The 14508-nt window shown below is 60.2% G+C and overlaps 1 protein-coding gene across 6 annotated transcripts; it reads right to left on the bottom strand.

Moving 5' to 3' along the window:
• Positions 1-3651: 3651 nt before the first annotated feature.
• INPP5E (inositol polyphosphate-5-phosphatase E) lies at positions 3652-14420 on the bottom strand. Of its 6 annotated transcripts, none has more exons than XM_003941419.4 (10): positions 13197-14420; positions 9387-9510; positions 8676-8773; positions 8004-8128; positions 7688-7807; positions 7219-7326; positions 6574-6735; positions 6268-6383; positions 5614-5750; positions 3652-4820 (listed from the first exon to the last, which is right to left on the bottom strand). In XM_003941419.4, the coding sequence occupies exons 1-10, from the start codon at positions 14012-14014 to the stop codon at positions 4688-4690; spliced, it is 1941 nt and encodes a 646-aa protein (XP_003941468.2). In that variant the 5' UTR covers positions 14015-14420; the 3' UTR covers positions 3652-4687. The 6 variants fall into 6 exon arrangements, 3 of the variants coding, with proteins under 3 accessions (XP_003941468.2, XP_074250600.1, XP_074250599.1); XM_074394499.1 differs by having other exon boundaries at positions 4711-4820; positions 5634-5750; XR_012516458.1 differs by having other exon boundaries at positions 4740-4820; positions 5634-5750; positions 6268-6369; positions 7219-7807.
• Positions 14421-14508: the final 88 nt, after the last annotated feature.

The raw sequence follows: 14508 nt of genomic DNA, 5'->3' as shown, positions 1-14508 counted from the left end.
TTGGAAGCGTTACTCTCGTTTCCCAGACTCTTACTGTACTCTGGCTACTGGTGTTCTGTAAGACCTGGTGCCTTTACAGCACGTGCTCCAACAGTGGGGGCTGCTGGACTTTGCCCACGTGGGAAGTGTCAGCTTGCCGCCCCCCTGGCGGGATTGGAGGGCTGGAGCCAGAGGACGGTGGTGTCCTGACAGTGGATTTTGTTAGAAGCATCCTGCTGTCACCACACTTGGGGCAGAAGAGCTCCCGGCAGCACACCGCCCACCCCCGACATTCATGGTGCAGGGAACACAGCTCCTGTGCCGCCGGCGTCAGGCCTGGGGGTGAGCTGCTGAAGACTGCAGTGAAGCCAGGCCTGCTACAACAGAGACTGTGTAGCCCAAGGACATTCGAGAAACTGCCACCAGCTAGCCCTCCAGGTCTGGTGTTCTGGAAGCCGAGGCCTGGTTCTTCCTCACTGCCGCCTCGGCCTCTGTAACCCCAGTCCGCAAGCCTTCCTGCCACACTCCTCCCAGTTTGCTTTTTCTTTCTTTTTTTCCCCCCCTTTTATTTATTTATTTATTTATTCATTCATTTATTGAAGACGGGGTTTCACCATGTTGGTCAGGCTGGTCTTTGAACCCTGACCTCAGGTGATCCGCCCGCCTTGGCCTCCAACGTGCTTGGATCACAGGCGTGAGCCACCGCACCCGGCCCCCACTTTGCTTTTTCTTTGGAACTAAGGTGCACTTGAATTTGTTCGTAGTCGGCTGCCTTTATTTTATTTTATTTTATTTTATTTTATTTTAGGTTAGTCGGCTGCCTTTTTAGGATAGACACCTCCCCGAGGCAGGTCGTTTGGTTCATTCTAGTCTTCCTGCTGGTGGCCAGGCCGTCTGGCATGGAGCAAGGTGAGGAAAACACTTGTTGAATGAAGGACACAGGCAGAGCATGCTTGAGAGAATGAGCTGAATTGCCTTTTTTTTTTTTTTTTTTTTTGGCGAGATAGAGTCTTGCTCAGTTGCCCAGGCTGGAGTCCGGTGGCACAATCTCGGCTCACTGCAACCTCAGCTTCCCCAGGTTCAAGCAATTCTCTTGCCTCAGCCTCCTGAGTAGCTGGGATTACAGGTGCATGCCACCACGCCGGGCTAAATTTTGTGTTTTTAGTAGATACAAGGTTTCACCATGTTGGCCAGATTGGTCTTGAACTCCCAACCTCAGGTGGTCCGCCTGCCTTGGCCTCCAGAGGGCTGAGGTTACAGGTGTGACCCACCACACCTGGCCCTAAGAGCTGAATTTTTTAAACCGCCCGCGCACAGTCTTCACTCTTTTTTTTTTTGAGACAGTTTTGCTCTTGTTGCCCAGGCTGGAGTGCAATGGCACGGTATCGGCTCACTGCAGTGTCCGCCCTGTGGGTTCAAGGGATTCTCCTGCCTCAGCCTCCCAAGCAGCTGGGATGATAGGCACCCACCACCACGCCTGGCTAATTTTTTGTATTTTTAGTAGAGACGGAGTTTCACCATTTTGGTCAGGCTGGTCTCAAATTCTTGACCTCAGGTGATCCGCCTGCCTCAGCCTTCCACAGTGCTGAGATTACAGGCATGAGCTACCACACTCGGCCACTTTTTTTTTCCTTTTGCCAAATTTAGCAGCAGGGGATTGTGTACCGAAGTTGACACTAATATTAAGTCAATTAACATGCACTACTATCGGACTTTTTTTTTTTTTTGAGACGCAGTCTGGCTCTGACGCCCAGGCTGGAGTGCAGTGATGGAACCACAGCGTGACCACCGGGCCTCAGCTGGTCCTCCCACCTCCGCCTCCTGAGGAGCTGGGACTACAGGTGCACGCCAACATGTGGGTTCGTATTTTAGAGATGGGGTCTCACTGGGTTGCCCAGGCTGGTCACTTTAACTCCTAGCTTCAAGCAACCCTCCTGCCTCCCCTTTCCAGTGTTGGGATTACAGATGTGCCACTGTGCCTGGCCGTATTTCACAATTCTCTTATTTTCCAGATTGGCCAACATTTACATTACTTTAAACTCCTTTCTGAGTGAAATTCCATTTATCTAAAATCTAGCAGTGAGTGCCAAGTCAATCTCTTGACTTACGCTCCGTGATCTTATTAGACACATGTCAGGCCCCCCCTCCCAAAAGACTTAGAGCGCTTAATCTCAAGCCACACAAACACGCTCCAGGATCAAATCAGAATCTCTTTAACAATTGTTTGGGTTGGAGAAAAGGCCTAGGAAGAAGCCGTAAAAGCTGACTCATTTCAAGCCCCATTACCATCAACATCTTTGTACGGATTTTCAATGAATTGGTTTGAAACTTAGGGCACATTTGTTTGAGCAAAATCTTTTTTTTTTTTTTGAAACAGTCTCGCTCTGTTGCCCAGGCTGGAGTGCAGTGGCATGATCTTGGCTTACTGCAACCTCTGCCTTCTGGGTTCAAGCAATTCTCCTGCCTCAGCCTCCCGAGTAGCTGGAATTACAGTCACACGCCGCCCCGCCCAGCTAAATTAATTGCATTTCAGTAGAGATGAGTTTCACCATGTTGCCCAGGCTTGTCTTGAACTCCTGAGCTCAGGCAATCTGCCTTCAGCCTCCCAAAGTGCTAGGATTACAGGTATGAGCCCCCACACCCGACCCGGTATCTTATACATACAGGCTATCAGACTAGTTTATTGAAATTAGAAGATTGGCTGTGCCCTTTCATTAATGGAATTTCTATCAAGAGACTTTTTTTTTTTTTTTTTTTTTTTTTTGAGACACAATCTTACTGTGTCATCCAGGCTGGAGTGCAGTGGCGCAGTCTCAGCTCACTGCAACCTCTGCCTTCTGGGTTCAAGCAATTCTGCCCCAGCCTCCCGCGTAGCTGGACTACAGGCCACTCGGCTAATTTTTGTATTTTTAGTAGATGGGGGGGTTTCACCATATTGGCCAAGCTTTCTTCAACTCCTGACCTTGTGATCCGCCCCTCGGCCTCCCAAAGTGCTGGGATCACAGGTGTGAGCCACCGCGCCCAACCCGAGAGACTATTTCTCATCAGGAGATTGGGTGTTTCTTGTTTCTGTACTTTCTCAGCTGCTGTTGGTACAAATTGTATTACTCACTGAATTGTGGATAACCAGCATGGTTCATCAGGTCTGAAGTATTGTGTCTGTGTCTTCCTCAAAACGCTCTTTTCCAACTAATGCTGATCTCCGGGGCAGTGAACTAGGAGTGCAGGACTTCATCTATTTTTTTGAGATGGGAATCTTGATCTGTTTTCCAGGCTGGAGTGCAGTAGCGCAGTCTAGGCTCACTGTAACCTCTGACTCCTGGGTTCAAGCGATTCTCCTGGCTCAGCCTGGGATGGTGCACACCATCATGCCTGGTTAATTTTTATATTTTTAGTAGAGATGGGGGGGCAGGTCTCAAACTCCTGACCTCAGGTGATCCACCTGCCTCAGCCTCCCAAAGTGCTGGGATTACAGGCACCAGCTGCTGTGCCTGGTCAAATGCATGATTTTAAAGACACAGGAGATGAACCAGACAAGAGGGAGGTGAGCTGTTGAGGGCAGAGACCACATTTTTACCTGTGGATTTTACAGCCTTTAAAACAGGGACATTGTGAGAACGGGGTGTGCGTGTGTACTGTTTCTTTCACGTTTCGGTCTTTGACCAGAAAGAGTTTAGACTCAATATATGCATTTATTTAAAAATATAAATATGGAAAAATAAATAATTTAAAAGACTAGGTTGAATGTGCCTAGATTTTCACATTCAAAGACTACATTTTTTGCAAGAGATGGGATGGGACACAAAGCAAGAATGGATGGATCTAAACTTTCCAAGCAGAGCCTGGGGCTGTAGGGACGGACACGTCTGAACTCTTTAAGAGCGAGCCTGGACGTGGGGGGTATCCCTGGCCTCGGTGTTCAAGGTGGTGGCATCCTGGGCTTCCAGCAGTTTCCCGCCTAGGCTCCACACGGCTCCATTAACATCATTCTGTGGCTGTAGTTACAGAAGCGAATGGTCTAAGTCACCAAAGCCATGAGAGGCTTTCTCGCCTGCAGGCTTGGCCTGAGAAAAACGGGGAGGTGGCTTCTCACTCTGGGGGCGGGGGCAGCCCTCATGCTGGGGTGCTGGCCTCCTCGCCCCACAGCAGGCGACCTGCAGCCTAGTGAGGGGTGAACCACGTCACATCCTGGAAACTATGGCTTCCTCAGCTGGGCTCTGGAGCCAGCTCTGAGGCCTGAGGGTCACCCACTCCAGATGCAGCCTCACTCTGGACACCTGTGTGACATGGGGTGCTCAGACAAGGGAGGACCCAGCCCTTGGCGCGTGTTTGACGGGCTGGCAGGACGACACAGATGGGCGCCTGCCGCGGGTGTGGAGAGGCCGGTGCAGAGCACGGGGCCCAGTGACTCCCCAGGGCATGGGAGCTGCTGAGGACTGGATTCTGATGTCACCCAGAGAGTGGCTGGGATGTGGTGCCGCCAGGCGGGTGTAAGCCCTGTGCATCCATGCCGGCGGACCTGCCACGGACAAGGGTGGGCTCGCTCGGCTGTGAGGGGTGGCTTCCCTCCGGGGACGCAGGCACAGTCCCGTGGCCCGGCATTGGTTCTCGGGTCCCCAAAAGGCGGCCCATTCTTTGTTCTTCCCAGTGGGTTTTGCTAAGATACAACCACCCCGTATCGCAGTTTTGAGTCCTTGTTCAGCAAACTTCAAGAAACGGAACAGATGGTGCTGGAGCTCTGACTCTGCAGCGCTTGCTGCCTCTGAATTTCCTTCGAAATCCGTCTTTTAATTCCTATCAAGTACAGTTCTCTATCAAATTTGCCGGCTGCCAGGGGAATGCTGTGGAAGAGGGGGAGATATTAGGAGGGGGCTGAGCCCAGAACAGGGGATCTTGGGGGAGGGGCCCGGACACGGAGGAGGGGGCGTTAGGAGGGAGCTGAGCCTGGAGGAGGAGGAGACGTTAGGAGGGGGCTGAGCCCAGAACAGGGGGCCTGGACATGGAGGAGGGGGCATTAGGAGGGGCTGGGGACCTGAGGAGGGGGCGTTAGGAGGGGCTGGGGACCTGAGGAGGGGGCATTTGGAGGGGCTGGGGACCTGAGGAGGGGGCTGAGCCCAGAACGGGGCATTAGGAGGAGGCCGGGACATGGAGGAGGGGGCGTTAGGAGGAGGCTGAGCCTGGAGGAGGGGGCGTTAGGGGCTCCTGGGGACCCGAGGGTGGGGTGTTAAGAGGGCGCCCAGGTCTGGAGGAGGGGCTGTTAGGAGGGCGCTGGCCGTGCTGGTGCTGCCTCTAAGCACAGGAGGCCTGTTCCTGGGACAGTTGCAGGAAGGACGGGGCAGATGCTTGAGTGCTCACGGCCCTCCTCCCTCCAGCCAGCCAGGCCCAGGCCCTGAGCGGGCCTCCCCTCGCCCTCGGGATCCTCTCCCCTTCCCGCCTTCTTCCCCTTCCAGGAGTCCCACCAATCCGGACGCACAGCTCTGAAGGTCCCAGGACAAAGCCCCACGTGCAACCCCACAATGACAGCGACCCTCCTAGCTCCCGGGATGATGGCATGCGCCCCGACGTCCACCCGCGCCCCCCTCCAGGCACAGCCCCGCCCCCGGCCCGAGAGGAAGGCGGGAGGAGGACACTGACTTGTCTCGCCCGGGCCTCACTTTCACCCGGAACAGGCCGTACACGGGGCGGTGGTCGGACGTCCTGATCCCGGCGCAGGAAGAGTACCTCACTGGACAGATGTCACCCTTGTGGCGGCTTCGGTACAAGACGCGGTCCTTCGGGAAGGTTCCGGAGGCAGGAGGTCCAGTTACTTGCCAGGAGCTGTGGGGTGTGGCCCACTGACCTCCCCACTGTTCTCAAGTGCCCCCGCCGAGGGAGCCTTCTGGGACCCCCAACCCTCATTTCTGTTTTGTCGTCTGGTGTGGGGCCAGCTGGGCCAGGGCCTGTCCCTCGCCACTCAAGAGAGACCTGTGGACCCGGCTGCTCCTGCCCAGCCCTGCCTCAGTGGCTTCTCGAGGCTTCCAGCAGATGGGACCTGCCCAGAGCTGGAGCCCTGGGCCTGGCGGGAGAGTGAGGGTGTCGGTGATGCCCCGTGTGCCAGGCCTTGGAGCTTCCGCCAGCTCACCCAGCCTTGAAAACACCTCTGGAAAGGGTGCTGTTCTCCACCAAAGGGGACTCGGGCCACGAGGCCGGGCGGGGACCCCGACACCAGGCTTCAGCTCCCGGCTGCGGGAGGTGCCTGACGTGGAGGCGCTCCGCAGGGACGAGTGGATGGCCGCGAGCCGTGCTCACCGTGTAGGAAGGCGTCCTCTGCTTGGAGGTGCTGTCGTACGTGTCCTTCCCAATGTCAAACTTGTATGACGGGAGGAAGTGAATGTCCGGCTCCTGGAAGCCCTTGAAGATGGACCCTGCCAGGGATGGGCACTCGAAGCGGCTCAGGCCAGCTCGCTCCAGCTGTGCCCTGCAGCCCTCACCCCTGCTCACCTCCTGCCACAGCCGCCTCCACCAGCCCTCACCGCTGCTCACCTCCCGCCACAGCCGCCCCCACCAGCCCTCACCGCTGCTCACCTCCCGCCACAGCCGCCCCGCAGCCCTCACCTCTCCTCATCTCCCGGATGAGCTGGTCGTGCTCCAGCAGCGCCGGCACATCCACTGCCAGGCCCTGGCCCAGGAGGGCATCCACGGCCGCGCGCCCGCCGCTCAGGCGGAAATTGAAGTCTCCGAACCAGAACACCTGGTCGAAGCGGGTGGTGACGTCCGCTGCGGCACAGTGGGCCACGTGTGGGCATGGGCAGAGCGCCGGCAGGCCCTTCCCTTCCCCAGAACGTGGCTGGCAGTGGTTCCCGGAGGAAGGGGGTCTTGGGGACCTCAGGCGTCAGCCGGCAGGGCCGGGCCGTCTGGGTGGGATTTGAGTTGGGAAAGCTCCAGAAGGCACCTGGGGCGGCCCCAAGAGCAGGCAGCGCCCACGGCAGCTGGTGGCCACGTCTCTGCGCCTTGCCACACAGCCAGTGGAGGCAGTGGGGTGGGCAGTGGAGGACCAGGACCCAGGCTAGCTGGCCATGCTCTGAGTGGGCAGTCATCTCCCCCACACCTAACCGGGCTAAAGAACTGTGAGGGGCCATGCTGGACTTTCCGGCCCTTGATTCCCAAAGCTCAGGACGCTCCTCTGCAGCACAGCCCTAAAAACGACGGGAGCCCACGTGGACCACGGCAGCGCCACCCACCCTCAGCGTGCGCCCTCACCTGCGCTGGAACGGTAGGGGTTGGTGTCTGGCACGTTTCTGGGCAGGGCCAGGGCTTGCACGGTCCTGGTGTAGTCCAGCAGCCGCTCCGCCACCTTCCCGTCGCCAGCTGCAGGAGCAGAAATGGGGTGGGGGCCACACAGCTCCGGATGCTCGAATCTCCCTCAAGAACAGCACCTCTGGACCATGCCTGCCTGCCCACTGTTTGCAGGTGTAGGCCCACTGGGAACCTGCTGCCAGGCCCGGCCAGTGATGCTTCCGCCTTAGAGGACAGAGCTCTGGGCTCTGCACAGCACAGGCCTCATGTCGGGGTCGGCTGTGGGGTCCTCGGCATGGGTCTTTGCAAACACGGTGCCCGCCCCAGGCCCTGGATGGAAGACGAAGCCAGCGGCCGGGACCCCTGCCCCGGATGGTGTCCCGGTCAGGCTCTTCTCCCACAGCACCTGCGATGTGGGCACCTAGCAACTTACAGGTGAAGTGGGACGTGATGAAGAGGAAGGAGGTGCCGAAAAAGGTGAAGCTGACGCCCAAGGCCCCCTTGGTCTTGATCTGAGACACGATGCGTGTGGTGACCGTGGAGGACTCCACCTCTGTGGGAAGACAGCCCTCAGCTTGCCTGCGACCCTGCCAGGCCAGGGTCGTGGCGGGACCCCCCGCGCCAGTGGGGGCTCGCTGTGGAGCCCGTGTGTGACGCAGCAGCCCCCAGATCCCAGATGCAAAGTGTGACTCTCCCACCAAGGCCCGGTCAGCCGTAGAGAGGGGCTGCCACCCTCCAGCCGCGCCCACCTGAGCAGAACCAGATGAGGTCCCGACGGATAAACAGCGCCATGTAGAGCACACCGTGGGCGGCGGACGCCAGTAGCACATAGTGCGGGCCCAGCGTCTCCTGCAGGCGAGTCTCCCACTCCCGCCTACGGATGAGGACGCGCAGCTGGCTCGGGCACACGGTCCCCAGCTCCGCCACCCCAGACCTGCCACCCAGAGCCCCCTCCGGGAGCTACCAGGGAAACGCCATGGCCCGGCCTCGATGTCTTACACCGAGACACATTTGCCAAGGGGCCTGGTGGGCCAGAGTCGGGGGCCACAGGCCCCAGTTCCACTAAAGTGGCCCCCCGGGGCCCTGCTGAGACTCGGTGAGCAGACCTCCTCCTGCTGCGTGACTCAGGGGCCAGAGGGGTGAAGCCACCTCAACTCAGGGCCTGGGCTCCTTCCCGCAGAGCACCCACGTGGATGCACGGGCCCCAGGAGGCCTCGGAGCCCGGCCCCGCTCCCCGCTGTCCTGCTACTCTCAGACGACAATTTGTTCACCAGCAATAAAATGTCATTGATCTTAGACTCTCCCAGTCGTTACTGGGAAAAAAACTGGCTCGCACGTTCCAGCCAGGCTTGGAGACTGCCCGTGCGTGGCCGTGACCCAGGTCTCAGCGCCAGCAGCTGCAGGCACAGCGGCCTCCCTACCTGTCGGAGCAGCCCTCCTGGACCCCGATGGCGTACAGGTCCTGGGCGTAGTCGGCCTCGGCCGGGAGCAAGAACTCGTCCAGGCTGGGCGGGAGCTCCTGGAAGGAGGGACCACGAACACCATGGGCCGGCCGGCTCCTCCCGAAACCTGCAGGCGCCTGTGGGCCGATCCCACTGCAGAGTCCCGGCGACTCTTCAGAATGAGGGGAAACTGAGGCCAAGGCCAAGAAGGAATCTGCCTGCTTGGTCTCCAAGGCAGCCTCCAACACGCCAAACACAGCTCAGATTGGCCCTCAGCCTCAGTTTCCCTCTCCAAACAAAAATCTGTCCAATGACCACCCGTCTGACCCCCCATCACTGTGACCCCGGCCTGTGCTGCCCACCTGCCCCCAAGCCACCACAAGTGCACTGTGCTGGCCACCCTCCTGCTCACCGTGAGCAGGCGATTCTCGGCCAGGCCTAGCGCCCCACCCTCTCCCCTCCTCCCTGTAGCCACATGACCAGGGAGGTGCCCGTGGGAGCTCTGGGGGATGGGGGTCCTCACCCGCTCTCACCCTCCTGTGCCAGTCGGCAGTGGGGGGCACCTCGGGGCCCCAGGACGAGGCACAGAGCTACCGGGTCTCCCTCGCTCACATCTGCCAGCGCCCCGCACCTGCCCCCGTTCCCGCCAGGCGCCACCCCGCCCAGGCCGCCCCGTCCCGCCCGGCTCACCTTCTGGCCCTGCATGTTCCAGGTGGCCACAAAGAGTGCCACATTCCGGTCTGGGAAGTATCGGGCCAGCTCCTCCGCCCCCAACAGGGCCCCGCTGGCCAGGAGGCTGCCCTCCAGGTAGCTCCTGTGACGGAAGGAAACCAAGCTTGGGGCCAGGCACAGGACACATCCCTGGGAGGCTCGGCCAGGTCCCCAGGGACAACAGCACAACGCATGGAATGTCAGGAGCTGCCCCAGCCCTGAGCAAGGACTCTCCGCGGCCCCGCAGCACTGCTGCCTGCTCTCCAGGACAAGGCGCAACCTGGTTGCACAAACACCAAGGCGGGTTCACACCCCCTCACCACCTCCCGTGAAGAGGCACGTGAGGGTGGTGGCCGGGCTGGAATCCGGTGGCGTGATCTCGGCTCACTGCAACGTCTGCCTCCCAGATTCAAGCGATTCTTCTGCCTCGGCCTCCTGAGTTGCTGGGATTACAGGTGCATGCCACTGCACCCAGCTAATTTTTGTTTATTTATTAGAGATGGGGTTTTGGTAAGTTGGCCAGGCTGGTCTTGAACTCCTGACCTCAGGTGATCCACCCGCCTCGGCCTCACTTGTGCTTTTCATCCTAACTTGCTAAGAGAATCAGTCTTACACCTTCGTCCGCAGACAGAAACCAGTATTCCTCTGCAGGAGATGAAACGACGCAGGTGTTTCCCAAGTCACAGCTGACGGGACACCAGCGCCGATTCTGGTTACCTCCCGTGAGAACTTCTCCAACCCTGGGGCGCAGCTCACCAAGCTTCATCGGACACGATCAAATCACCTCAGCCGGGAGGAACCTTCCTACCTCACCCCAGAAACTGCTCACTCCCGGACGGGACAGCTGCGTTCACACAGTGGTCATTTGGGACAGAGGGTGTGCCTGTGGCCACTGCTGTGAAATGACCCCGGGCCGAGCAGGGGCTCCTCAGTCACCAGACTCGAAGCCCACGGCACAGGCCCACCGTGGCCACACCAGCAGCCGCGTGGTCGGTCTGCCCAGCTCCATCCAGAGTGTGGTTAGTGAACAGCAGGCCAGGGGTGGCCCTCACTGTGTCCAGCGTCCAGACACAGGCAGGGGCAGAGCTGCCTCCAACTCCCATCCAGGGCCAAGACTTCTGCATGAGGACACTCAGGCCAGCGGCAGCACTCTGAGCCGGCTCTCGGAGGAAGAGGAATTGTGGGGAAAGCGCCCCCACCTGCCCCGCCCCAGCAGCCCCCAGGCACCAGCAAAAGCCAGCAGCCATTCTGGAACAGGGCGGACCCAGCCTGTGCACGTGCGGGCCACGAGCTCAGAATGGCTTCCATTGTGTGGAACGGCAGAGAAAGAAAAAAAGAACATTTCTGGACCCATGAAAACGTGAGGTTCAAATGTGTGTCCCTAACAGCTTCACTAGCACACAGACGCCCCTTGGTCCCCACTGTCTGTGCCCCTGCCCTTGACAGTGTGCCAACCCCTATTCTAGAATGGACCTATTCTAGAACAGTCTGGAAATGGACGTTTTCAGGCAGCAGAACTGGGTTAAAGGATCTACATTAAACCACGTTTCCTGGTTGGTTGATCCAAATCTGAGACATGCCTCTCATGTCCTGTAACAGGTGTATCTATGTGAACCAAACAATTTTAAAATGTGATACGCTAAGAAATCTCACTCTTTTTTTTTTTTTTTTTGAGACGGAGTTTCGCTCTTGTTACCCAGGCTGGAGTGCAATGGCGCGATCTCGGCTCACCGCAACCTCTGCCTCCTGGGTTCAGGCAATTCTCCTGTCTCAGCCTCCTGAGTAGCTGGGATTACAGGCACGCGCCACCACGCCCAGCTAATTTTTTGTATTTTTAGTGGAGACGGGGTTTCACCATGTTGACCAGGATGGTCTCGATCTCTCGACCTCGTGATCCACCCGCCTCGGCCTCCCAAAGTGCTGGGATTACAGGCTTGAGCCACCGCGCCCGGTGAAATCTCACTCTTTACTAGGAGCCCCACAGTGAATTATTTTAACAAAACAAACAGTTTTGCACTGTATGTGATCGCAGCTGCTCCATCCATGGGCAGGAGGGGAGTGTGGTGGGGGAGCCGGAGCTGAGCTGCCTCCCTGCCGGTGGACCCAGGTGCAGGGAGGTAAGGCTACTTTCGGGGTCTGCGGTGAGCCAGACAGTGATGCCTAAAGCCACGTCCGCCTCGACCTGCAGACCCTCGGAGTGGGACCGTATTTGGAAAGGTGTCTTTGCAAATGTACTCTATCAAGGATCTTGAGATCACCGTAGATTTAGGGGGGGCAGTAAATTCAACGACTGGTGTCCCTATAAAAAGAGCCGGGAACACAGAGAGATGGGAACGAGGCCACGTAAAGATGGAGCAGAGACTGCGGCGTGCGGCCACAAGCCGAGGGCAACCGGGCCCCAGGAGCAGGGGGAGACAGGGAGGACCCTCCCCGAGCCTCTGGAGAGAGGCTGGCCTGGCTGCACCTTAGATTTTAGACTTTTGGCCTCTAGAACTGGGAGACCGTCCAGCTCTGCTGTCTCAAGCCTCCCAGTCCGTGGTCAGGGGTTACCATGGGCCCGCGGACACCAAAGCAGAAACTAGCTCTCACTTCTCCCTTCTCACACCTGCCCCGTCTCCCACCGCAGCAGACAGACGAGATGTGGGCAGTGTGCAGCGGGAAGGGGAGGAAACAAAGGTGCCGGTGCTTCTGCCAGGCCAGAGTGGGAGCATCTTGGGAGAGGCCCCCAGGCCGAGACCCCAAAACGAGACCAGGCTGGGGAGAGGTCGTGGGTTCGGCTGCAGTTCCTTCCAGCTGGAGCCCACCAAAATGTTCCCCGTGAGCAAGCAGCTGATGGAAAGTATGCCTCAGTACATCTTGGGCCTCTTGCAGCAGAAAAAACAAAGGGGGCGGGCTGGGCGCTGGGGCCCACACTTGTAATCCCAGCACTTTGGGAGGCCAAGGCTGGGAGTTCGAGACCAGCCTGGCCAACATGGCGAAATCTCGTCTCTACTACAAATACAAAATTTAGCGGGGTGTGCTGGCAGGCGCCTGTAATCCTGGATACTCGGAAGGCTGAGGCAGGAGAATCGCTTCAAGAGAGAATCACTCCCTTGAACCCAGGAGGCGGAGGCTGCAGTGAGCCAGGATCACGCCACTGTGCTCCAGCCTGGGCAAAAGAGCAGGAAACAAACAGAAAACCATCAAGAGGGCAGATCACAGGCACTGACAACATTCCCAGCCTCGGCCGGGCCGGTGCAGCGGTCACGCCTGTCATCCCAGCACTGTGGGAGGCTGAGGCGGGTGGATCATGAGGTCAAGAGTTCAAGACCAGCCTGGCCATCACGGTGAAACCCCGTCTCTACCAAAAATACAAAAATTAGCCAGGCATGGTGGTGCAGCCTGTAATTCCAGCTACTCGGGAGGCTGAGGCAGGAGAATCGCTTGAACCCGGGAGGCGGAGGCTGCAGTGAGCCGAGGTTGGGTCAGTGCACTCCAGCCTGGGTGACAGAGCAAGACTGGTCTCAAAGAACAATTCCCAAGACTAAAGAAAAACAGCCATGATTGTATGCAGGGTGCCATCTTGTCTACCTCAATACGACATCGTGCCCAGGAGTGGTTCTGAAACGCACAGGAAAAGTTCTGGGAAGTTTGGGAGAGCCGGGAAGGGCGCTCACTGCTGCGGGGAGGGGCTGGGAGACGGGGTGGCTGCGGGAGACCTGCTTCGTTTTTTCTGTTGAGGCATCTTAAACGCTGCTGCTGACGGGAAGCCCCTGGCGGGGTTCTGGCAGCCTGCGCCCCAGGCCCTACCTGCTGCGGACGTCCTTGGTGCGGATGGGGGCCAGGAGGCTGAAGGAGGATCTGGCCGAGCGAAGGGAGCAGTCATCGCAGGCCAGGGGGCTCCGGGGCCGGCCGGGGCCCAGGCTGCTGTGGGCCCGCACCAGGCGGGGCTGCGCGCGGAGCCTGTAGTCCGCAAGCTCCGGGTCCACCTTGTTTGCGGTCCTCAGGGAGTCGGAGGCGATGTCCAGGCCCAGCGCAGGCAGGGGGCGCGGGGGCGGCAGGCCGGGCAGCCTGGGCGAGCTCCCCGCCACGGTGGCGTCTCTGTGCAGGAGGTTCGGGGCGCTGCCGGCCACCCCGGAGAGGGGGTCACTCCCCGATGACGGGCTCCCCCTCTCACTGCCCGGGGCCCTGCGGGACTTGGGGATCTCCTGCAGGGACGCGCTCAGGCAGGGCGGGGAGACGCTGTGGGCGGGGGCGCCGGGGCCCTCGCTCTGCACGGAGCCCCTGGAGGGGCTGGTCCCATTCCGGGCTTCCAGGTTCTCCTGGCTGCCGCGAAAACGCCGCCTCCTCCAGCCTCTGTCGTCCAGGGACAGGGCTCGCTCCAGCCGAGGCCTGGCGGGGGGCCGCGGTGCGATGGGTGCCGCCTGGGCCGGGGGTTCCTCGCCGCTGAGCGCGGCCGGAGCGCTGCCACCCAGCGCGGGGCTCTCGGGGCTCGGGGCGTCGTGGGGGGACTCCTCGCGCGGCGCCAGCGCTCCGTCGGCGCCGGGAAGCGGTCCCCGGAGCGTCCTCCCTCCCGGCGGCTGCGGGGCCGGCTCCGAGGGCCGCAGGCTCGCCGCCTTGGACGGCATGGTCGGGCCCCCGCGGGAGGGGTCACGGCTGCCGGGTCCGGGGTCGGCGGCGCAGCGCGGGGCAGAAACGCCGCAGCGGCTCCCGCTCGGGCCGGGAGTGGTCGCGGAGGGGCCGGGGCGGCTGCCGCATGGCCCGGACCCCGGGTACCGCGGCCCTTCGGGGCTCCCCGACGCCGACCCCAGGGCGGGCCGCAGGCAGGGTGGGGGGACGGGCGGGCGGGCGCCTGTCGCGTGGGAGGCTCGACCGCGACCGGGACGCGGCTCGGAAGGAGGGGCGGGACCCAGGCCCCCCGGCCAGACCCGCAGACACCGAGGCCGAGCCCCGACCCCCTACCCGCGCCCGCGGAGGCCCGGACGCCCAGAGACGGAGTCAGCCCGGCCGGGCCCTAGCAACGACCGCCGCCGGCCCGCGCCCCGTCCCGCCCCGCCCCACGCCCGGTCCCCGCCCCGCCCACAGCGGCCCCTGGCGGCCGGAGGACCGCGCCGCGCGGGGC

The sequence above is a fragment of the Saimiri boliviensis genome, chromosome 2, assembly GCF_048565385.1.
Source record: "Saimiri boliviensis isolate mSaiBol1 chromosome 2, mSaiBol1.pri, whole genome shotgun sequence".
NCBI lineage: Eukaryota > Metazoa > Chordata > Mammalia > Primates > Cebidae > Saimiri > Saimiri boliviensis.
Note: the sequence above shows the minus strand (reverse complement) of the source record. Positions and strands in the feature narration are given on the sequence as shown.

Coding starts and splice junctions, on each gene's coding strand:
- INPP5E (XM_074394498.1), bottom strand. CDS start 14,014: ATGCCGTCCAAGGCGGCGAGCCTGCGGCCCTCGGAGCCGGCCCCGCAG. Junction 8,129..8,675: donor CAGGAGGGCTGCTCCGACAG/GTAGGGAGGCCG, acceptor CCTCATCCGTAG/GCGGGAGTGGGAGACTCGCC. Junction 6,370..6,573: donor CATCCGGGAGATGAGGAGAG/GTGAGGGCTGCG, acceptor TCCATCTTCAAG/GGCTTCCAGGAGCCGGACAT.